This window comes from Cydia strobilella, chromosome 1, assembly GCF_947568885.1.
Source record: "Cydia strobilella chromosome 1, ilCydStro3.1, whole genome shotgun sequence".
In the NCBI taxonomy this organism is placed as follows: Eukaryota; Metazoa; Arthropoda; class Insecta; order Lepidoptera; family Tortricidae; genus Cydia; species Cydia strobilella.
The window spans coordinates 19,278,789-19,303,366 of record NC_086041.1 but is presented as its reverse complement, the minus strand read 5'-3'; the positions used below and the strand labels follow the sequence as shown (position 1 = coordinate 19,303,366).

Here is a 24,578-nt window from a genome sequence, read left to right as displayed (position 1 = left end):
TTCCAAGTCCCTGCTATGCAACGATATTGTCCCTGCATAACGTGGCGGCACTCGGAACAACTCAGTATCGAAAACTTTACAATAAAATAAAACCCATTCCTAGCAGCAAAGAATCTCCACAATAGTCTAGGTTAGGCGTTACGACGATATTGTCCCCGTAAAACCCAACACAGACACAAATTCTAAGTTTAAATTTACCAAGATAATTCCAAGTAAAAACAAACACAGAAAAATAGCAGAGAAACCTCGCTTACCAGTACGAAAATAACGCCCAAAAGCCAGAGTCACGACTACTCCGATGGTTGAAGAATGAATGAATATCCCCCCTGCCCGCTCCAGCTATTTATACCCTTTAGTAGCGACTAGCGACAAGCGACTGGCGACTTATTAAGACAAACGCTATCCAAAAAGTACCAGGATACCAGAACCGAGAAAAAGGTCGTTCGCCCCATGACACGTAACGATGCTCGACTCAAGGAGAACGTCATATGTCCAATTGCGTTTACTAAACCTTATGGCCTATACATTAACATTTACTATCACTAAATGTCGATTCCACCGATATCTATCCCTTTCACGCATGCGGTGTTTGAGAATGACAGAGACATTTACAACGACATCCACATTTCACGCACACATAGATAGCGGTTCAGTTTGAGAACCCATTACGTACGAGTCTGACATATTATTTTACTTTGATATTTTTAGTTTATTTCCGAATCCTTCGCTCATTTCGACGTGTTTTACGTTTATTAATAACAAATATGTTTAAAACATATTCCGAAAATTAAGATTCAACTATCCTTCACACGTAAATTTTACGATCAGAATGTAGTATCAATACGTTATTGCTGTCATATTGTACCAGGAGCAATCCTAGTTCTGTGACCAGGAGCACAGACGTAAAATTTATTCTGTGACCAGGAGCACCTAAACGGATGTCAAACTGTCAGTCACCGTAATTTTATATTGAACCTTTTTTTTAAATTCATTTCGTCCATTTAAGTTAAAAACAAGGATTAATTTAACGAGAACACTAGTGTTAAATAGTAAAGCATGGAATTAAGTGTTTCAAGTTTCATCTGTCATAATATTTAGTGGAATTATGAACGAAATATGCAACTGAAGAGGATTTCAGTATTACAAAGGTATATTTTCCCTTCTTCTATGTTTTTGTAATGAAAAATGAGCTTAACACTAGGCTATAGGGATACGTCCAGTCCTGAGAATCAGTATCAGTATGTGGTAAACTAGAAAATGAGTTGCTAAGGGCAATACCCGCTTCCTTGTTATTTCCAGCAATCTTGCCATCTGTTTTAGAGTTATATTCGCTAATGGGGATGCGGGATCTGGTCTTAAGGTCGATATCCGGCCTATATCTACGAGCTGAAATATCGCGGCAGATATCGTTCCTGACAGTTACAAACGCAGCGGGAGACGGCGGGGTCAGAACTGGAGGGTCTGTTGACCCTCCAGGATCGCCGAGGGAATCATTCTCCATTTATAAAAAAATAATATTCGCGTTTGACGCTGTCAATCGAATCGAGGTAGACGACAATCTCTTATGATGTTATTATTTAGCAATTAAAGAAGATTTTCACAGATAAAAAATTTGCTGTAACAAAACAGTTTATCTTAATGTTGGCCATTATTTACGGATTTTGAAGGCATTATGATAGAGGGTTTATGATATGTGTGTAGATAAACTCATTTAGATAATTGTATATATAAGTACCATTATGTTACCCATTGACTATTCCGTGGTTGTGATTGGTACGTAAAAAAATCGTATGAACCAAGGTCAAGGTCTATTTGTCTTCTTTTTCTAGTCCCCAAACATAGAGACGTATCCTCAAGACGCCATTGGCAGGGTCCAAATGAGTTCATACGATAAAAACTCACCATTCTATGGAATCGATATGAAGGATGTCCACCCATTCGGAAGGATCCGAATTCAATTAATAAGGACGTACCAACGAGAATGTGAAGAATCCACAGGTCAGTATTAGGGCCCGTTCGCATTATTTGAAATAATATCGGAAGTTAAACCGAAAGCGATATGATTTCAGCGACCATATCGCAGTCCCATTAATTATTACCTAATTGACGCATCTATGAAGTCGGAAGGACATATGTATAAAAATGTTGGTTCGGAAAATGTGAAATGGCTTTTAGTGATACATAATTACTTAAGCGAGGTTTAGCAAGAACTTGCATGCAATTTACGTTATATTGCCGACGACTAAGGTACTGCATTCAAAAGTCAGATACCGCAATATAATGAAAATTGCATGCAAGCACAGATTAATAAATAGTTACTACGATGCAAGTTCTTGCTAGTCTAAACCTCGCTTTATATAAGTAGTACCTATTTTGTTCAATGTTTGTGTGCTGGCCAATGGTATATAATATGAAAGCTTTATCCTCCTTTTATTATGAAGAAGAAAAGGAAGAAGAAGAAGAAAAGCCTAAGGAACCTGAAAGTGGGGAAGAGAAAAACGATTCCGAAAGTCAAGAACCCGACGAGCCTTCCAGGTATCAAAACCCTGACATACCTAGCGACGAACACGGCCGGTGAGCCATGGTTCTGTATTCCTAAACTCTGCTATTTATTTACCCAAGTCGTTTAACACAAGGTCATTTCCATTTCTTTTCTTAGGTAGCTAATAAGATCCTAACTACCTATGTTTAAGTACTAATAAAACATCTTGATTACGGAATCGTACATTTCGATTCTAGTGCGGAAAGTATGTCATTACCTCACGAGTACCGAGATATCTTGCCACGAGCCGTAGGCGAGTGAGTGAGTGAGTGTGAGTGTATCGAACGACGTTTTTTAATACAGTTGCGAAAAAATAAGAAAAGCAACAAATAAGGAATGGAATTAGAAACTTTTATATTATTAAATTAATTCTGTGACACTGACATCATTGACATAGACATTATGAAGAGGTGTTTTTCTAGCTTTTATTCGACTAGAATAGATTTTGTTATTATTATTGAACCCACTTCAATGAGTTTTTTTTTCGAATGCATGTTCTATAAGACAGAAAAAATTGTAAATATTAAAACATTGTACTATTATTACCTAAATATCGTTATTTACGATTATTTGTGTATGGTATATTTATAAAAACAATATCGAATGTTGCCTTTGGAAATTAAAAACATTCTTGCAGTAAGAAAGCACGCCTCTTCTTTGACAGGCGTTCCGTTCCATTCAGACAACTTATTAAGAACGGGTTTTCAACATTCAAAAATAAACATGTTATAATATTTATAATGATGAATAGGTAAGTAATAAAATATGAAATATGCATATTTTTCGTATTCTTTCGTTAACAGTAGTTTTTTATGTTGATTACGACGTTTAAAGGAAACTAATGTTAACACTCATCAATAAGTAGTCATGAATTGGAACAAGTTTAAAATTTAAAAAAATTGGAAAAGTAAAAAGCACTAGTTCGCTAAAACCAACTTTCCGCACGCTAAACAGCCACGAAATGTAGCACTTTTTGAGCATCTGTATTAAAAAAATATTTAGCTTAGGTAATAGGTATGTAGAAAAACAAACGAATAAAAACATATTATATACAGGGTGGAACAAGGGCGGATCTACCGTTGTGGGCACGATGGCTATGCCCACAACCCTAGTAGGGTGCCCTATTGAGTCCCCGAGTAAAATTACGCCGATTTTTCGCACACGCTTTGGCAGGAACCTTTGGCAAAATTTTAGTATGTACGCAGAGTATGGTAACTGTCACGATTACCCGAGTAGATAACCATTGGTCGAAATACCACTCTACGATCATTTGGTATTAATGAGGGCTACCGCGTTTTATTTCGCCGCTAGGGGCGCTAGTGTAGATGGAGGTCTTTCAAAATGTCAAATGCATAGAAGTTTTGGGGGCTTCAAGCTTTTTTACCGGGAATTTTCACTCCTTCCTTATTCATAATTGTGGTAAATCTTTGTCCATCTTTGATTAATCATGGTAAACAATAGATATATATAGCTCAATAAATGTTAGTGGTTTAAAAAAAGCGCCAAATAATTTAATAATATGCAAAATTAAACAGGTTAAAAAAATGTCACATTTAGACGCTTAAATACCTTTGTGTATATTAGAACGTATTGATTTTATAAAAATAAGCATAGAAGAATTTTGAGGTCTGTTTTTCTGGACCTACATCTACAGTGGCGCCAACTGGTGACCGCAAAAACGGTAGGCCTCATTAGAAATTCTCGCATTCTAATATCAGCTGACCACAGAGTCCTAATTATTTGCAAGAATAAAGATTATTTACTAACATGACGTTCGTGCTAGATAAATCTCTATGTCTACATCATGGCCATGCACACTTGTATATAAATTTCTTGTTTTCTCTGCATCTGGTAGATACATAACTGCTTTAACATTAATATCTGACCACTCTGACCAGAGTTAATAAAGTTTCCTTTTAATGATGTCTCGTTCCAGTTCAAGCGAGATACCTCTAGATCAAGATCCAGAATCAACAGAGGAATGTCCTATGACGCAGTGGCTGGAGTGGAGCCCCTGCGAAGGTCTTTGCGAGGACGGCACGCTCACGGGTTATAAATGGCGGGAACGCTACCATCTGGTGGATGGGTTGCCAATCGAGATGTATGACCCTAATGTAAGCAAATCTTTGCATATTTTGAAATTAATATAAACACTGGTCAGTACCAGCGGGTAAATTTCACGAGTTTAACAGTTTAAACTCTTCAACTTTGCCCGTTTTTTTCGTATTTATAAATAATTAGTTGATAGAGCGGCAGGCTGGTATCCCGGAGTCGTGAGTTCAAGTCTCGCCCGAGTCAGGAAATCTTTCCACTTTTCCCTTTTCAAAGCTTTTTTTTTATTTATTTTTTCTAATTGCATTGTGGTATACACAAAATTAATTTACTTACCTTGCATTCATGTGTGTTAGATAAGTTTGACAAAGGCCGTGCCAGGATAAGCTAAGCAGTATCAATCGCCGCTGAAGCTAAGCGATTCTGCCCCCACCGAGTTTGGTGGGGGCAGAATCGCTTAGCTTCACCCCCAAAAAACGAAATATAATTTTACGTCAATTTTTTTTCTAGCCAACCGATTTTAGCGTGCATCACATAATATATTGCACATGTACTAAAGATGAATATATGACATAAATTTTATATTAAAGGAAAAAATGGAAAAAGTCACACTTCCGGCAGGATTTGAACCCGCAACCTCCGCAATCCGTGCGTTGCTCTTAACCAATTGAGCTACGGATTGCGGAGGTTGCGGGTTCAAATCCTGCCGGAAGTGTAACTTTTTCCATTTTTTCCTTTAATATAAAATTTGGAGTATCGCTCGCAGACGTATCTGCATGTTAAAAAATTGATGACATAAATTACATTTTCATTATGTCATAGAAAAAAAATAAAAAAAATGCTGACTAAACTTATCAATAGTACCTAGGTAGATTGTTAACCAAGGGATGGAAGGCACTCATTACTGACGAGGTTGTTTGGCGCTCGAACGCAGTGAGAGCGCCAATAGTCCGAGGCTGAAATGGTGCCTTTCACCCGAGTTAAACACTACTATTCATTTCGAATACGATGAAAGAAAAATGCATGTGTTTTTAGGGTTCCGTACACAAAGGGTAAATACGGGACCCTATTACTAAGACTCCGCTGTCTGTCTGATCGTCTGTCACCAGGCTGTATCTCATGAACCGTGATAGCTAGACAGTTAAAATTTTCACAGATGATGTATTTCTGTTGCCGATAACAACAAATACTAAAAACAGAATAAAATCATACAACAAACGTGATTTTTTTGCCGTTTTTTGCGTAATGGTACGAAACCCTTCGTGCGCGAGTCCGACTCGCACTTGGCCGGTTTTTATTTATTTAAAAACCATGACTAAGTATAATTTTTAGTGTTCCGTGCAAAACTTTGTTTTGACAAACGGAACACTTATGGGATCACTTCGGTCTTGCAAATCAGTTAAGACGATTCTCGCTGATTTGGCCTTGAGCGTCTCAGCGTCTCTGTACCCGCACCCCGCTCACTGCGATCGTACGTGAATTTCGTCTCGGTGCGGCGACTGCGGCGGAACGAGGTTCAAAGAATAACCTACAGCCCAGAGGCGCGCGGCATTTGGCGCTATACCCCGTATTTGTGTATCTTTTGCAGATATTTTGTTGTTTGAGTATGAGTAGATCATGCGTGTAGTTGAGGTCGTAAATTATAATAAAAATATATTCCCTTATGCATTATACTTTACAAGCCTCAATTAGTTAATTTGTGTTTTATCTGTTTCTTACAAATAAATACCTAAGTCAAATGAACGGATTAAGATTTATAGCTAAAGCTTGGTATGTACTAAATTGATGCGTACAGTGCGTTTATTTTATACAGTTTTTTTTTATCCGTAATAAATAAATATAAATAATGCCATTAATAGTTAACTTATAAAATTAAAGTACCTACTAGCTTCATATATTACTACAAATGTGTTATTTTTCGAAGTTCGAAGTTTTCTCAATCATTACGTGGGAATATCATCATTATTATGGTTCCGTATCTCAAAAGGAAAAAACGGAACCCTTATAGGATCACTCGTGCGTCTGTCTGTCTGTCTGTCTGTCTGTCCGTCTGTCACAGCCTATTTACTCGGAAACGACTGAACCAATTAAGTTGAAATTTGGTGTATATATGTAAGTTTGTGACCCAAAGACGGACATGTAACGTAAACAAATTAATTTTAAACACGGGGGCCACTTTTGGAGGGTAAAATAGAAAAAAAAAATGTTTTTCAAACTATATCGTGTTACATATCAAATGAAAGAGCTCATTGTGAGAATCTCAAATGTATATTTTTTATAATTTTAGGATAAACAGTCAATTCAATTCAATTCAATTCAATATATTCTTTATTCAAATAGGCCTAGCAGCAAGCACTTTTAAATTGTTTAGAAGTTATTCACGAAAATAGGCAAAAAATGAGCATTCCCCCCCCTTTATCTCCGAAACTACTGGGTATAAAATTTTGAAAAAAATACACAAAATAGATCTTTACCTATAGATCACAGGAAAACTTATTAGAAATGAGCAGTCAAGCGTGAGTCGGACTTAATTATTTAGTTTTTGATCCAACCCCTACGGGTTTATTAAAGACATTTCACGCACGTTTCACATAAAAAAAATTGTTTAATTTGAGTAATGTACGGAACCCTTGGAACGCGACACCGACTCGCACTTGGCCGGTTTTTATTACAAGCGCGCCACACTTGAAATCAAATGAAAAACAGTACAACCAAATCAGCGCTTGGTAGTCATTTATTTTTTTAGTGGTTAACGGCTATGTATGATGAACCCCTGTGGACGTCAGCTGCCGCTCCGTTGATGAGTTGAGGAATGGCAGCCACCGAAACACGCAAAAAAAATTGTTATCGCCTCCCGCTTGATACTGTGTCAGATGATAGTTTAGATGCTATTGTGAATTAAAAAAATGGTCAGCCGGTTGTATCTCGGTGGACCGTCAGCTGGTCACATGAACATGTAAAAAAATCTTTTCAGTCATCGCATCCCATTTCATACTTTGTCAGATGGTAGTTTAGATGATATTGTTAATAAAACAAATCGTCGGCCGGTTGTATCGCGGTGGAAAGACCGTCAGCTATTAAAACATTATTGTTAGTTTAAAAATAATTTTAATTGATTTAGCCGTTTAGTAAAAATTATCAAAGTTAGCCGCAAAATGGCCCGTAAAACTATAAATATCAGGAAAAAAGTTTAATTTTATAATTGTTGAACAATAAATGAAGATTCATATATATTTTTTTCATAATTTTTTGTTTACCCATTTAGAAGACATAATACACCAAGTTGACCCAATGAAATAATTACTGATATTTAGTAAAAAACTATTTTTCATAAAAAATCTAAAGCGATAACATATGTTTTTTTGTACTCAATTTTAGGAAGACTTAATAAGCTTTGAAATGATACTAAATATGGTATTTTCTATTAAAAGGCACCTTATTGTCGATGGCGCTTACGCCATTATAAACGATGCTCCGATATAAATACAATGCCGCGCGATGCTGTGCGGCGTAAGCGCCATTGACAACAAGGTCCCTTTTCATAGAAAATGCCCCAAATAACCTGATAGCTTTCCTATAAAAATGCTGAGTATAAGTAATTCAATTTCCGATCAGAAACTTTCCAATTACTCAACTTTCCGTGAAACAATACGTTATGTTCATGATTTTTTTGTAGCGAACTTAGACGCTGAAGTACTAAAATATAGTCATATAATAGTCTGATACACTTATTATGTTTAAGTAAAATTACAGGACGTTAAAAATGGCCTGATTGGTTTCGAGAAAAGTATGATACGGCCGTGCCTCTGGATTATCGCTCCGTCTGTGACGGGCTTAATAATAAATAATAATAAGCCCGCAGGGCAGCTTGTGGCGAGCTTATGGGGAGTAACGACCCCACGGACCCGAGTGCTCCCAAGAGTCGGTCAGGGTCTCCGTCTCCGGCGTGTCTTCATCGGTTGGAGACCCGCAGGACTCTCAGCTCTGGCTTGCCTTCATTGGCTGTCCAGAGAGGAGTCGCTAGAGCTATATGCTCCAGGGGTGGAAGTGAAAGATGCATAAGACGCGAGTTGGCACAGTGGCTGGTAACAGCCACTGGGTAGAAAGCGGCGCACACCTCTCGACACCCCTGAGCCGCTCACACCGATGTTGCTCCTGGTCGTCTTCGCGACGGCAGTTTCAGGGGCCCATCTAGTCAGCGGCGAGTCACCGCCTGCCTCGATAACGTGTACAGACATTGTTATGGCAGGTGTGCGGACCTCTCAGCAAAAGCCCAATCTTTTGACCAGCCAAACTTCTATCCATAAACCGATATACCGTTCACTTTTTCTACAATAGTCCCAATGCCTGCTGCGACCGGTTCAGGGTGTCTATTGTTGCACCTGTGAAGTTCCAGCAGGCATTCTACATGACATTAAAGCTCTCCAAGGGGCCTCTACGTGTTGGATCTATATCCCCACGCAAGCCTATCAAAAGACCGGGATTTATAGGCCCGTGAAATCCAGAAGGAGATACAAATAATAATAAAATAATAAAACGTTTATTAACAGGCAAGGATCACCCATGAAAAATTTATAGACATAACTACAATTACACTATTTAACACTAATTACTACTTAACTAAAACTACAATAAACTTAATAGTAAGTTTTTCTGTAAATAAAAATACGATAGGCCGTTTTGCTAGTTCTTAATCGATTAAAATTATTTTTAAACTACAAAAACAATGTTTTTTAACAGGTACTATTCATACATACAACGTAATAGGTAGCTTAAGTTAAATCAATTATTTATTGTTTCGAGATGGAATGGAACATTATTCAAAACGTAAAACTTAAATGACATTATAATATGTCGGTTAGAAAACATTTATTTATTTATTTCAAATGAAGTTTTCTCAAACATACGTATATTATAGTATAATATATACGGATATTATCATTACACTAATGCGCGTCGCAACCAAATCAGCGCTCTGCAGTTATTTATTCTTTAGCCACAATAACTCCGATATTATAGCACTTTGCTTGTGCATAAGCGAACATAGTGCAAGGAAGGCACGGAGCGACGAGCGACACAACCTCCTCGTCTCAAAGCTGGCACACGACTGCGCCATTTTCAGGCTGCATACGCATGAAATGTGGAAAAACGTTCGACTTCTTAAGAAAATAATTTTTGATTAAGAAAAGCTATGTTGCATTTGTAGAACCTGTTAAAACATTTTTGTTAGTTTAAAAATAATTTTAATCGATTAAGCCGTTTAGAATTTATAAGCAAAGTTAGCCGCAAAACGGCCTGTCGTGTTATTTTTTTTCGGTGAAACTACAAATTTCAGGAAAAAAGTCAAATGTTGCGATTGTTGTCCATAGAGTGAAGATGCATATATATTTTTTTGGTTGACTCATTTAGAAGTTATAAGCTCTAAAAAGTAACAGATTTTGGCCAAAAACTGCGCGAAGCGCCTTAAATGCGTTTTTCTCAGAGACCGTTTGACGTAGATACTTAAAATTTGAAATAGTTATAATTTACCACAACTAATATTGTAAATTAGTCAAGACCGCTTATTTCTTATTTTAGGGGGAAGTTTAGGGGTTTGAGAGGGGTAACCAGATTTTTTTATTTCATTTGTAAGAATCGTGTGGGGTACCATTAGGAAGCTTGCAAAAAATTGAGTCGATGGACTGATTTTGACTTCATTTTAGACTGCAGTAGTTTCGATAAAAAATGCATTTAAAGTTGCAAGTTTTCATACAAAAATATTCGCCTCTGTCCTGAGGATTTTCGCAAAAACTATAGCTAACAGGCAGCTAACCAGACAATAATGAACTAAAACGAGCATGAAGACGGCGGGAAAATTATCAGGATAACGTGACCTTTACTAGTTTTTTGACTGCAGCCTGATCTTAGGTTACTTAGGGAATCAGTACTTGGTAATTCTGTATAATTTACAATTTACCTATTACCTTAAAAAAACAACCTTATTCGAAGTTTAAATTTGAAACGGGATTTTTCACATATTTAAGTCATTTAGTAAATTTGTTTGTGGAATTTATATGTGCATACAGTCACTAAATCGTAGATAGCTAGATAAATTAATTTAATATTTATTTAATAGTGTTGATGATTTAAAATTTTGACTATGACTGACAGTTCAGTATCTAATTAGTCAAATTATACTGTCAAGTAAACCTGGATAAGGGTTGTGTGATGGACAGATATGATTTAGGAACCTAATACATATTACAAATTAATGGTCATTTATACAATATGGTACAACACAGGTTCATGGCAATAATGTATGTAAATAAATAATAGTTATTTGTTATACAAGGGTGCAAAGTTGTATTTTACCCGCGAGTGTTTCAACACACGAGAAGTAAAATACATTTGCACCCGTGTGTAACACAAAACTTTTCACCTCACTTTAGCGAGGAAAGTGCAACATCCACAGGCGTTAGATCATCTTCATCAACTGGAATCACTCATTTTTTTACGATATTATAACAAATAACTGGAAATTCTGTATTTATACGTGAGAAGTTTTTAATAAAAAGAATTGTTGACAATGTTGACATTTCTGACGTATGAAATGTCAATGATGCGTTTTGAAATTGCATCGACTCAACTTGTGTGTTCAGAATTATATTTAACATCATTATTAAAAAACAAACGTTTCTTGTGGAACTTTAAGGCTTATGACATAAAATCATTAAATACAGCTAAATTTGGTATTTTTTATTAGATTCTCAAACCATTTGTTTAATGATAATTAATATCGAACGAACCATTATTATGAGCGTTTTGCGTTTTGTTATCTGTCAAGCTACTTAAACACGCTCCATCCAAGGTCATATTACTTTCCCCACTAGTGGATAAAATGCGTTAATCCCCGCTTGTTTTAAAGAATAAAAGACAACTTTCCGAGCTAGTGAGAAGAAAATAATTAGTTCAAATTGATTGCAGTTAAAACTAGTTGACTTTTCAGGAAAACGCATTTTCACTAGGTGAAACTAGTTTTAACTGTAGGTATTCTGCCAGAGCAAAGCACGATCAGCAAAGCGAGAAGAAGTATGTTAGGTTGACTGACGTTTTGAACGTCCCATTACGTCCGCGGCTACAGACAAACTCAAATCAATTTAGATAAACACGTTTTTTTTTGTAACATGTATTTTTCTTTGTAGTGCACGATAATAGTTATTTGTTATACAAGGGTGCAAAGTTGTATTTTACCCGCGAGTGTGGAATTGAAATACGAGCAAGCGAAAGGATTCTATAGTTGAACCACGAGCGAAGCGAGTGGTTCTAAAATAGAATCCTGAGCGTAGCGAGTGCTTCAACACACGAGAAGTAAAATACATTTGCACCCGTGTGTAACACAAAACTTTTCCCCTCACTATAGCGAGGAAAGTGCAACATCCACAGGCGTTAGATCATCTTCATCAACTGCAATCACTCATTTTTGTACGATATTATAACAAAAACTCTGGAAATTCTGTACTTTTACGTGAGAAGTTTTTAAGTAAAATTTTTGTTGACAATGTTGACATTTCTGACGTATGAAATGTCAATGATGCGTTTTGAAATTGCATCGACTTAACTTGTGCGTTTAGAATTATATTTAACATAATTATTAAAAACAAACGTTTATTATGGAATTTTAAGGTTTATGACTTCAAAAAATTAAATAAAGCTAAATCTGGTATTTTTTATTAGATTCTCAAACCATTTATTTAATGATAATTAATATCGAATGAAACATTATTATGAGCGTTTTACGTTTTGTTATCTGTCAAGCTACTTAAACACGCCCCATCCAAGGTCAATTTACTTTCCCCACTAGTGGATAAAATGCGTTTTTCCCCGCTTGTTTTAAAGGATAAAAGACGGCTTTCCGAGCTAGTGAAGGGAAAAGTATATTATTATTATTTATTATTATTTGTGGTTCGGAATTTAAAATTTCGGAATAATGGCAATTCGGAATTCGTGATTTCAAAAATCGTTATTGTTAAATTCGGTGTTTGCCACCATCGGAATTGTTATAATCGGAATTATGTAGTTCGGAATTTTCAAAATTCGGTTTTTTGGTTTTCGTAAATTTATATTTAATTCCAAATTCTTCGTGATTTTCATCATTCGTAATTACGACAGTCGGAATTTTGATGGGTCGAGCATTTCAAAATCGGAATGATAATATTCGATATTCTAAAATTCGGCATAAAATTTTTCGGAATTATGTAGTGTACCCGACCCGACCTCATACTATTGTCACTGTGACAAGGTACAAAATGGGTCATAAATTAAACCTGTTCGAAATACCTTAAGCAATGATAAAAGCTTTATCTATTTAATAAGCTTTATCATTTCATAGTGTTTGAGATTTGCCTAAACTTTAATGCGTCATAACGATGCGTACAGTCAACTGCAATAATATGTTACTCTACAAATGCCGCAAAAATATAAGAAACGCTCAGGCTCTACAAATAAGACCATGTCAGATATTTTTGCGGCCTTCGAAGAGTAACATATTATTGTAGATGACTGTACGATAGTAGATAGATTACCTACTCACGGAACACTTTGCTGCCGCAGTTGTGACTGCGGGCTTGGCCAAATTATTTTTCCCCTCACTAGCTCGGCAAGTTGTCTTTTATCCTTTAAAACAAGCGGGGAAAAACGCATTTTATCCACTAGTGGGGAAAGTAATTTGACCTTGGATGGAGCGTGTTTAAGTAGCTTGACAGATAACAAAACGTAAAACGCTCATAATAATGGTTCGTTCGATATTAATTATCATTAAACAAATGCTCTAAGAACAAATTAAATTATTTTCTATGAAAATATTTTAATTTGTGGTCATTTGGTCATTTTTTCCTTCGTATAAATATAATTCTGAACGCACAAGTTGAGTCGATGCAATTTCAAAACGCATCATTGACATTTCATACGTCAGAAATGTCAACATTGTCAACAAAATTTTTACTTAATAACTTCTCACGTAAAAATACAGAACTTCCAGAGTTTTTGTTATAATATCGTAAAAAAATTAGTGATTCCAGTGATAAAGATGATCTAACGCCTGTGGATGTTGCACTTTCCTCGCTATAGTGAGGTGAAAAGTTTTGTGTTACACACGGGTGCAAATGTATTTTACTTCTCGTGTGTTGAAAAAAATTCCACACTCGCGGGTAAAATACAACTTTGCACCCTTGTATAACAAATAACTATTTTTATAGTATTTCTTGAGGGTACTTTCAATTAACAATTTAGGCAAAAGTATCGTTATTTATGGAATGGTGAGTTAAAATATCAGAATGGAAATTTTATAACAAATTCATTAAACCCAAATTTCAATTGCTTATCATAAAAAAAAACGTACTTGGAACGTAAAATGCTCTAATGCAGAAACGTATCAATTTCTGCACACCTTTTAGAACAACAATGACCCTCTTTCAGAACATGAGAAATATTTTTTTTTTTAATACAGTTGCTTAAAAAGTGCTACTACTGTTTAGCGTGCGGAAAGTTGGTTTTCGCGAACTAGTGCTTTTTACTTTTCCAATTTTCTTAAATTTATTCTTGTTCTAATTCATGACTACTTATTGATGAGTGTTAATATGAGTTTCCTTTAAAGGTCGTAATCAACATAAAAACCTACTGTTAAAGTAAGAATACGAAAAATATACATATTTCATATTTTATTACTTACCTCTTCATCATTATAACACGTCTATTTTTTTATATTGAATATTGAAAAACCTTTCTTAATAAGTTGTCTGAATAGACCGGAACGCCTGTCAAAGAAGAGGCGTTTTTTCTTTCTGCTTTAAGTTTCCAAAGGCAACATTCGATATTGTTTTTATAAATGTACGATACACAAATAATCGTAATTAACGATATTTGGGTAATAATAGTACAATGTTTTATATTTACAATTGTTTCTGTCTTATAGAACATGCATTTAAAAAAAATCTTTCATTGAAGTGGGTTCAATAATAATAACACCCAGCTAAAAAAACACCTCTCCATAATGTCAATGTCAATGATGTCACAGAATTAATAATATAAAAGTTTCGAATTCCTTACTTGTTGTTTTTCTTATTTTTTCGCAACTGTATTAAAAAACGTCGTTCGATACACGTGCGGAAATGTCATTCTTCACTCGTCCCGAGTCTATCTCGGTACTCGTGACATTATGACATACTTTCCGCACTAGCATCGAAATGTACTATTATGTAAAGATATTTCCATATTCCTCCACCGCAAAAATTTTGGAAATATACATATTATGGCTCGTCGGTGGGTGTAACACTGGTGAAAAAGTTGGAGTGGTCTCTAACGAGGAAGTAGAAAAAAACATTTTTTTGAAATTTTTGTTACCATTTTTTAGGGTTCCGTACCCAAAGGGTAAAAACGGGACCCTATCATTAAGACTCCGCTGTCTGTCTGTCTGTATGTCCCTCTGTCACCAGGCTGAATCTCACGAACCGTGATAGCTAGACAGTTGAAATTTTCACAGATGATGTATTTCTGTTGCCGCTATAACAACAAATACTAAAAACAGAATAAAATAAATATTTAATTAGGGACACAACAAACGTGATTTTCTTGCAGTTTTTTTTGCGTAATGGTACGGAACCCTTCGTGCGCGAGTCCGACTCGCACTTGGCCGGTTTTTTTTTTTTTCATTTTTAGTACATGTACAATGTACAATATATGTGGGGCAACTAAAATCGGTTTGCCAGAATTTTTTTTTTACGAAAAATCATATTTCGTTTTTTTTTACTAAAGCTTAGGAGACTGATGTGTTGTATTGCGATTACTAATGTAAAGCCATACCACACCACCTATAAAATTACAAGGCCAAACTCGGCGGGGCGGGGGCGTTATCACTTAGCTTATCCTGGCACGGCCTCTGCTAAAATTATTAGTGTTACCATAACTCTTATAGATTGGCTAAAATGTCCTTTTGGGCACTGTCCTCTCGCCTCTGGAGCCTATGTTTGCAAGTTTGACGCACCTACTGCATTGATATACAGCAATTAATTTCCCCCTAGGAAAAACATCCAAGCAAGAAAGAAGTTCCAACATACTGCAAGACCCATTTCGAGGATTTCGAGCGCATGGAATGCGAGGAACCGTGTACGGAAGAAGGGGAAAGGACTGAAGTCACTGGTATGTACATTATGAATTTGGGCCTACAAAAGTTTACAGCTTTAGGTATAATGCCGTTTTTATATACTTACTCTTTCACACACTGTTAACATGACCATCACAAACTTTTACTTTTGTACAGGGTAAAACAAAACCAAAGCCGAAATATTTTATTTAAAGTTTCGCCTAATTAAAAAAAAACACGCTGTAAATTATACAAAAAAAAATTAAAGTTGAAAAAATCACAACTGTAAATAATCAAACTCAGCTAAACTTTAAATAATTTTTCTCAAACATGCTATGTAATATAGATATTACGTTCTTTATATTAGGCTGGGAAGTATTACGTTTCAGGCGCGGCTAGACGAGAGGTCTGTAATGAAATTTCATACAAAGTTGCAGGCCTAGGCCGGGAAGTGGCATTTTTTATTTCTATTTCACATATAATTGTGGCACAGCATCATGGCATTCAGCAATATTTGCTTTTTGGTTCGTTTATGACATTCTGCCAATACGCCTATTAAAATAAAACAATAAACGATATTTGATTTTTATATATAGTTGGTCAAGCAAATCTTGTCAGTAAATAAGAACAAAAAAAACTATACTCATCCTTTTCTTTTGGGTGTTAGTACTAGTGTAAGACAAAGATAGTATGATTCTCTCTGTCTATGTTTGAAATAAGACAGTCCTTTGACAAACTATATACCTACATTAAACGTTTGAGAAAAGCACTATACATACATCGGCGTGAAAACGGGTTGTCGGCCTCATAACTATATTCTATTCGGCCGGCAACCCCTTCCTTCCCGGCCTCTGTAGTAATGTACTATTTTAAGGGGCTACCTGAGGTTTTCATCGATTTTTGACAAGTTTTGAATCGTATCTCCTACTTTTGCACTACACATAGAATTATAAGACAAGCGGCTATCGGTTCTTCAATCTTTTATCTCCATTTTTGTCTACCGGATTGTGAGAAAAATTAATACTTATTTATTTATGATTGTTTTAAACATTGTCTAAAAAAACACTTTTTCCCCTCACTAGCTCGGAAAGTTGTCTTTTATCCTTAAAAACAAGCGGGGAAAAACGCATTTTATCCACTAGTGGGGAAAGTAATTTGACCTTGGATGGAGCATGTTTAAGTAGCTTGACAGATAACAAAACGTAAAACGCTCATAATAATGGTTCGTTCGATATTAATTATCATTGAACAAATGGTTTGAGAATCTAATAAAAAATACCAAATTTAGCTTTATTTAATGATTTTATGTCGTAAACCTTAAAAGTTCCATAAGAAACGTTTGTTTTTTAATAATGATGTTAAATATAATTCTGAACGCACAAGTTGAGTCGATGCAATTTCAAAACGCATCATTGACATGTCATACGTCAGAAATGTCAACATTGTCAACAAAATTTTTACTTAAATACTTCTCACGTAAAAATACAGAATTTCCAGAGTTTTTTGTTATAATATCGTAAAAAAATTAGTGATTTCAGTGATGAAGATGATTTAACGCCTGTGGATGTTGCGCTTTTCTCGCTATAGTGAGGTGAAAAGTTTTGTGTTGTGTGTTGTCGCTACGCTCAGGATTCTATTTTAGAACCACTCGCTTCGCTCGTGGTTCAGCTATAGAATCCTTTCGCTTGCTCGTGTTTCAATTCCACACTCGCGGGTAAAATACAACTTTGCGCCCTTGTATAACAAATAACTATTTTCGTATCTCGATTGCTGTGAAAGATCTGACTTATACGAAATCTACATATTTGGGTTCGTCTTAGACGTCTCTAAAAATTTGTCTAGGGTTTTAATTTTAAACTAATTAACACAAAAGTTATGGCCAGAAAACCAGTTTTTTGGCCTAAAATTGTTCAACTTATATGCCAAATATTTCGAAAACAATGAACTTTGAAGTAAATATGGGATACTATATTGCTAAAATCCGTTGCTGTTAATATGATAAGCTACAAAAAACATTAGAAAACTAAGGGATTCAAATCGAAGGTCATTGGGGCATGGGATCCCCTTAATACAGTTGCTCTCAAAAAGTGCTACTTTACGTAGCTGCTTAGCGTGCGGAAAGTTGGTTTTCGCGAACTAGTGCTTTTTACTTTTCCAGCTTTTTTAAATTTAATTTTGACCTTAGTAGGGTAAATATGAGAGTTCCAGCGCACCCCAGCCCAGCGGGGGTGGGGTGGGGGGAGGGACCACACCCAAACCACGCCCCTTTGCTAAGCCACGGCCTTTTTGCCACGCCCCTTGCTGGCCACGCCCATTTTGGTCCCGAACCACGCCCTTTTGTGCCATGTCCATTTTTAATCCAAGTCACGCCCATTTTGGCCACGCCCCTTTTGGTCCCAAGCCACGCCCTTTTTGTACATTAATTTGTACAACTTCATACATTTCGATAAAATATTTCTTGTGGAGACTCGATTCAATGCAAATTAGCCTACTTAAACACGCTGCTGCGTTGCATCTGGTTGGCCAACAAAAATATTTTATTTTATGTTGTAGTAGAAACATTGCTTCATAAGTCAGAAACGAGCATGTGACACCCTTCATATAGCAACATCCATACCCTACGAAAACCGCTTAGCGTTGCTTGTTAGTCTCCATAGGCTACGGTGGCCAAAACCGAGAAAGAAGAAAGAAACTGTCTTAAAATTGAATTTAGCAAGGAGCAGGTACCAGGGCCTCATGAGTTACGAGGTGTCGTTGACCAACCCGCCGGGGGCGCCGGGCGGGCCCCGGTGGCCAGGGCGCGTACGAGTATGAAGGTATCGCGGGCTGCGGCAGCTCGCGTATCTTAGCTGTATACTTTTGGTTTGTTTACCTATATGATTCTACTAGTTGAAAGTATTATTTTTTGTCTCGTAGAAAATAGCTATTTATGCAACAAGTGCGGAAATCATCTTTACGCACGTGTATCATATAATGTTTTACTATGCATTGTGCGAGTAAATAAAAAAAACATATAATGGCAAATAAGTTTAATTATTAAAAAATTGAAAACAAAAAGCACTAGTGCGGAAAAGTGCTCTTTTCCGCACTAGTTTAATAATAATAATAATTGTTTATTTATTTATATCAATCAGACAGCACTAACAGATAAACCTTACGTGCTATTTGGCATTATATTACTTATAAGTGCGAGAAAGTAGCACCATATGTACTGTAAAAAATAAATTGAAAACAAAAAGCACTAGTGCGGAAAAGTTGTACTTTCCGCATGATATGGCTCCGTAGGAAACGCACTTTTCCAGCACATGCATTGTAAAGTATTGTATACAATAGTGATATAATCAAGCTTTTTAATGTCGTACCTTACTTAAGCAACTCAGCAAGCTTCTACTCGACTGAAAAGCTCTCTATTATATCACGATTGTATAAAATACTATATTTCGGCTTTGGTTTTGTTTTACCCTGTACAAAAGTTGGGTTGTTCCAAAAAGTGTGCAGCGAGTGATACGTTTCTGCATTAGAGCATTTTATTTTCCAAGTACGATTTTATTAATTTTTTTACGATAAGCAATTGAAATTTGGTTTTAAATAGATTTGTTATACAATTTCCACTTTGATATTTAACTCCCCGTTCCATAAATTATGATACTTTTTACCTAAATGGTTCATTGAAAGTACCCTCAAGAAATGCTTTAAAAAAAAACTTAGTAGTGTTTTATTCGGGTGTTTATTTTATTTATTTATATTATTTTATTCCAGACAACAAATGGTCCAATGAGTGTTAGTTGATCCTAGCCTACGTTAGTACTTAATAATAAACATAGATTTTGTCCTTTGACAATCTACTATATCTGCATCTCTATAACTCGAATACCTACGCTCGATAGAGGCAGATAACGAAATTTCGATTTTTGATTTTCGCGGCAGGGCCTCTGATATGTAATTAAAACGTAGGTACATATACCCATTTGTTTTGATTTCAGCTGAACGTAGACGGAACATGATCATTCCGGGACATCCGTGGGGCTCAAGAAAACGAGAACTTTTCAACAAAAAGAACATCAGATCTTTGTTGTAAACTATGTTCTAACTAGATTTAATTTAAGATAACATATTAATCACTATAGTTTAAATATAAAAAGTCCGAATTCTAGAAAGAGCTCTTAAGTAATAATCGGACATCTTAAAAAATCCAACTATACCTGCATGCCTACCGCTTTCCATATACTTATATGGTATACATATAACATAGTCAGTAATAGTACAATTCGATGCTATTGCGGAAAGTATGTCATTCCTTCCAAGAATGACATTTCCGCACGGGTATCGAACGACGTTTTTTAATACAGTTGCGAAAAAATAAGAAAAACAACAAGTAAGGAATTCGAAACTTTTATATTATTAATTCTGTGACATCATTGACATTGACATTATGAAGAGGTGTTTTTTTTTAGCTGGGTGTTATTATTATTGAACCCACTTCAATGAAAGTTTTTTTTTTAATGCATGTTCTATAAGACAGAAACAATTGTACATATAAAACATTGTACTATTATTATAAAAAAAAAAATTATATATGTTAAGATATTTACACAATCGGGCTACAAAATGGCAATTAACTCTACCTACACACAAAAATATTCAAATTACACAAATCTACAACTCGCGCAAACAATCTACCAAAACAAACCTGCACCTCTCATACATCTCAGTCTTACACTGTTACTTAAACCCAAAAGCACTAACTACTAAAGTTTCTATACTGATCAAGGATTTTGCTCCAGTTCTACCCAGATATAACATTCGATAGTCAAACAACATTAAACAATTTACAGGATGATATAGATAAACACGGCAGTACTAATTGTTACAAACTAGGGGAGCCTGCAGACTATTCACAATTTGGCAATTTCAATAATTTTACTGTGTTAACAGTAAATATACGTAGTTTAAACTACAATTTAGATAAATTTTTGGTGTTCGTCTCGTGTTTTGATATTGCGGTTGAGGTTCTGGTACTTACTGAATGCTGGATCAGTGACTCACGTGCGCCACTTAATATTACTGAGTACAACCTACACTACACCAAAATTGAACTTAACAAAAACGATGGTGTCGTAGTCTATGTGCACAGCAAACATAGTGCGCATTCACAAGAACCCGCGGTTAAAGATGGTAACTGCTTGGTGATAGAGGTTAATAAAGCGTACACACTAGTCTGCTCCTATCAACCACCTTGCTACTGCAATCCAGATGCATACCTGAACTCCCTCGATTCAATCTTGCATAATATACACACACCAAACGTAATATTTGTGGGGGATATAAACATAAATATTTTACCAGGACAGATTACGAGCCAGGGTGCTAACTACCTTACACTAATGCTGTATAGCATAAGCCAACAGCGGGCCCTAACTCTTGTATTGACCATTGCATGGTAAAGTGTAATAATACTTGGTCCACATATATATTTGATCACCGTACCGACCACTGCCCTGTTTTACTAACCGTCTCTGACGGAGCTTGCACCAATGCTTCGAGGTCTTACCGTAAAATTAAATATAATTATAAAGCCATTAGTGAAACACTTGCTCTTGAAACTTGGACTACTACGTGTCTAATGCTAACCTGGCCGCTGAATTATTAGTGAACAAAATAAAATCAGCTATTGATGTAAACTCCTGTGCACAAACCATACCCAAAAAGAGGAAACCATTAAAGCCGTGGATAACTGAAAGTGTAGTTCGATCCATACGTAAAAGAAATAAATTGCAACGTAACTTAACTCGAGCACCCGACGATTCCAGGTTAAGAAACGAATACTGTAAATATAGGAATATATGTAACAAATTGATAAAATCGTTGAAAAAGGAATATTACGAGTCTCAAATAAAAAAAATATATGATGGTGATATAAAAAATACCTGGAAAGTTATCAAAGATGTATGTAATCTAAGCACAAACACAAATCACGCCGAAGAATTATTAGAAATAGATTAAAATGTAACTGAATCCTTAAACAAAGTTAATAAATATTTCACATCAATCCGCAAAACACTCGCTGACGCTACGCTAAATAATCTCAACACCACAGACGCTCTACTGGCATCTAAAAGCCTAGATGATAGTTACGCAAGTTCTAACTCCTTCTTTCTCTTTCCCACAGATAGTGCGGAAATTTCTGCCACTATACTATCACTAAAGTCTGGTAGTGCTCCTGGTGAGGATGGCATTACCTCAGATATGCTCAAAATACTTAGGCTGTCCATACTAGAACCAATAACTTATCTATAGTAATCTTTGTTTTTCAACGGGAGTATTTCCAGATCTTTTTAAGCGAGCCAAAGTTACACCAGTATTCAAGAGTGGGAGCAAAAATCTTCCTAGTAACTACAGACCCATAGCATTAATATCAACAATATCTAAAATAATTGAGAAACTCGTGAATAAACGTCTCAAGAGCTTTTTGGAGAGAAACTCCCTTCTAGGCAGCAACCAGTATGGGTTTCGAGCAAAAACCTCGACTGAAGATGCCGTACTCCATCTTTCTACCGCTATTACGGAACATTTAGATAATGGAAAAAAATGCCTGGGGGTGTTTCTCGATTTACAGAAGGCGTTTGATACCGTATCAATCCCAATTTTGTTAGCACGATTAGAGAATATAGGTATAAGGGGTCTTGCACTTGAATTCTTCACAGACTATCTAACAGGGAGAATGCAATGTACATGCATCAACAGAATTAGTAGTGAATGGATTCCTATCGAGTACGGCGTCCCTCAGGGCAGTACCCTGGCTCCAACTCTTTTTCTTATTTACGTGAACGGCCTGTGTAAAAATAACATAGTAGGTTGCGAAACGCTCATGTTTGCAGACGACACAGTGCTATTATTCCACGGTAAAGTTGGGGAGGAGTACGTGCGCTTGCAGAAAATGGCCTTAGGCTAGTCACCTCTTGGTTGGAAGATTCTTTGCTCTCACTCAATATAACCAAAACAAATTACAATTGTTTTAGTAAAACAGCAGCCACTAAACCAGGGAAAGATTTTAAAGTGACTATACACACTTACCCATGCAACAGAAATATCTCCACGGACTGTAATTGTGCCCTACTGAAACGTACTGATCATCTCAAATACTTAGGAGTACAGATCGATGCACATCTAAAATGGAATCATCACATTACTGTCGTTGCTTCTAGAGTTCGGAAACTCATATATGCTTTCAGAAATATAAGAAGCGTGGCAAACAAACAATTGTTAATTAAAACATATAAAGCACTAGGAGAATGCATTGTGAATTACTGTATTTGCCCTTGGGGTGGTGCTGCTAAGACTCACATGATTGAGGCAGAAAGAGCCCAGCGAGCTCTCTTAAAGGTCATGCTATACCTACCTTTCCGCTATCCTACTACCGAATATATAACATGACTATGGTTCCCACGGTGCGTAAATTATACATCATGCAATGCCTAAAAAGATATCACCACAAAGTAGCCCCAACGCTATCGACATGCCACAAGCGTATTGAGCGCTGTCCTATTCCGAAATGCAAAACTAAATTTGCCAGAAGAAACATCAATTATAGCGCCCCACCATTAATATATAATAAAATAAAAATGGAACATAAAACTATAAAAACATTATCTAATCATGCTTTTAACGAAACTATTTGGACATGGTTGTGTTCTATGAATTATGATGAGACTGAGAAACTATTAAGCCAGGGATTATTTGGATGTTAGGATTAGTACACACACACATACACACACACACACATACACACACACACAAATGCATGCAAGTTTTTGAATAGCCTTCCCGCTATATTATTGTTTGTACCTAAATTATATATTAAATATTTTATGTTACAAGTTAAGTCTAATGGATCTTTATAATTCTAACTGATTATATAATACGGGCAAACACTGGGGCTGCAACACAGTGTAAACTAACGCAGTCTCCAGGGCTCCAACAGCATATGTACCATGTATGTTTTGATCAATAAAGATTTATTAATTATTATTATGTTCGTCCTTTACATAATCTCGGGACCATGGGGTCCCGGACATTTGGAAGGCGTGCGCAGAGGCCCATTGTAAAAAGACAATGTGATGTGACAAGGTGATGTGACACCAACCGACGATTATCCCTGTATGCACTATAGTAGTGCACCCAAGGACAAGCCCCGGTTAGTGCAGGACTATTGCAATGATACGAAACAAAATAAACTAGGCTATTGTGTTAATTGAGATGCTAGTGTACTGGTTACCGGGTCTATGGAAATACTATGGCACCTGTCCCTTATTATTATTATTATTTGTATCTCCTTGGATATCACGGGCCTATGCATCCCGGTCTTTTGATAGGCTTGCGTGGGGATATAGATCCAACACGTAGAGGCCCCTTGGAGAGCTTTAATGTCATGTAGAACGCCTGCTGGAACCCGTTCACAGGCGCAACAATAGACACCCATGAACCGGTCGCAGCAGGCATTGGGACTATTGTAGAAAAAGTGAACAGTATACCGGTCTATGGATTGAAGTTTGGGTGGACAATGAGACGGGGCTATTGTAAAGAAGTCCGGACACCTGCCATAACAATGTTAAAACACGTTATCGAGGCAGGTGGTGACTTGCCGCTGACTAGATGGACCCCTGAAACTGCCGTCGTGAAGACGACCAGGAGCAACACCGGTGTGAGCGGCTCAGGGGTGTCGAGAGGTGTGCGCCGCTTTCTACCCAGTGACTGTTAACACCCACTGTGCCAACTCGCGTCTTATGCATCTTTCACTTCCACCCCTGGAGCATATAGCTCTTACGACTCCCCTCTGGACGGCCAATGAAGGCAAGCCAGAGCTGAGAG

At 36.4% G+C, this 24,578-nt stretch overlaps 1 protein-coding gene across 2 annotated transcripts in view; it reads left to right on the top strand.

The window, feature by feature from the left end:
* Nucleotides 1–24,249, top strand: part of LOC134746025 (spondin-1-like) — a 33,293-nt gene extending 9,044 nt beyond the window's left edge. Inside the window, exons 6-10 of one of the 2 annotated variants that reach the window (XM_063680216.1) lie at nt 1,830–1,998; nt 2,442–2,535; nt 4,479–4,656; nt 15,649–15,766; nt 19,694–24,249. In XM_063680216.1, coding sequence (XP_063536286.1) covers nt 1,830–1,998; nt 2,442–2,535; nt 4,479–4,656; nt 15,649–15,766; nt 19,694–19,788 — 654 coding nt within the window. In that variant the 3' untranslated portion in view covers nt 19,789–24,249. Of the gene's footprint in view, nt 1–1,829; nt 1,999–2,441; nt 2,575–4,478; nt 4,657–15,648; nt 15,767–19,693 lie in introns of both variants that reach the window. The other variant, XM_063680205.1, reaches the window with a different exon arrangement.
* The last annotated feature ends 329 nt before the right edge of the window (nt 24,250–24,578 follow it).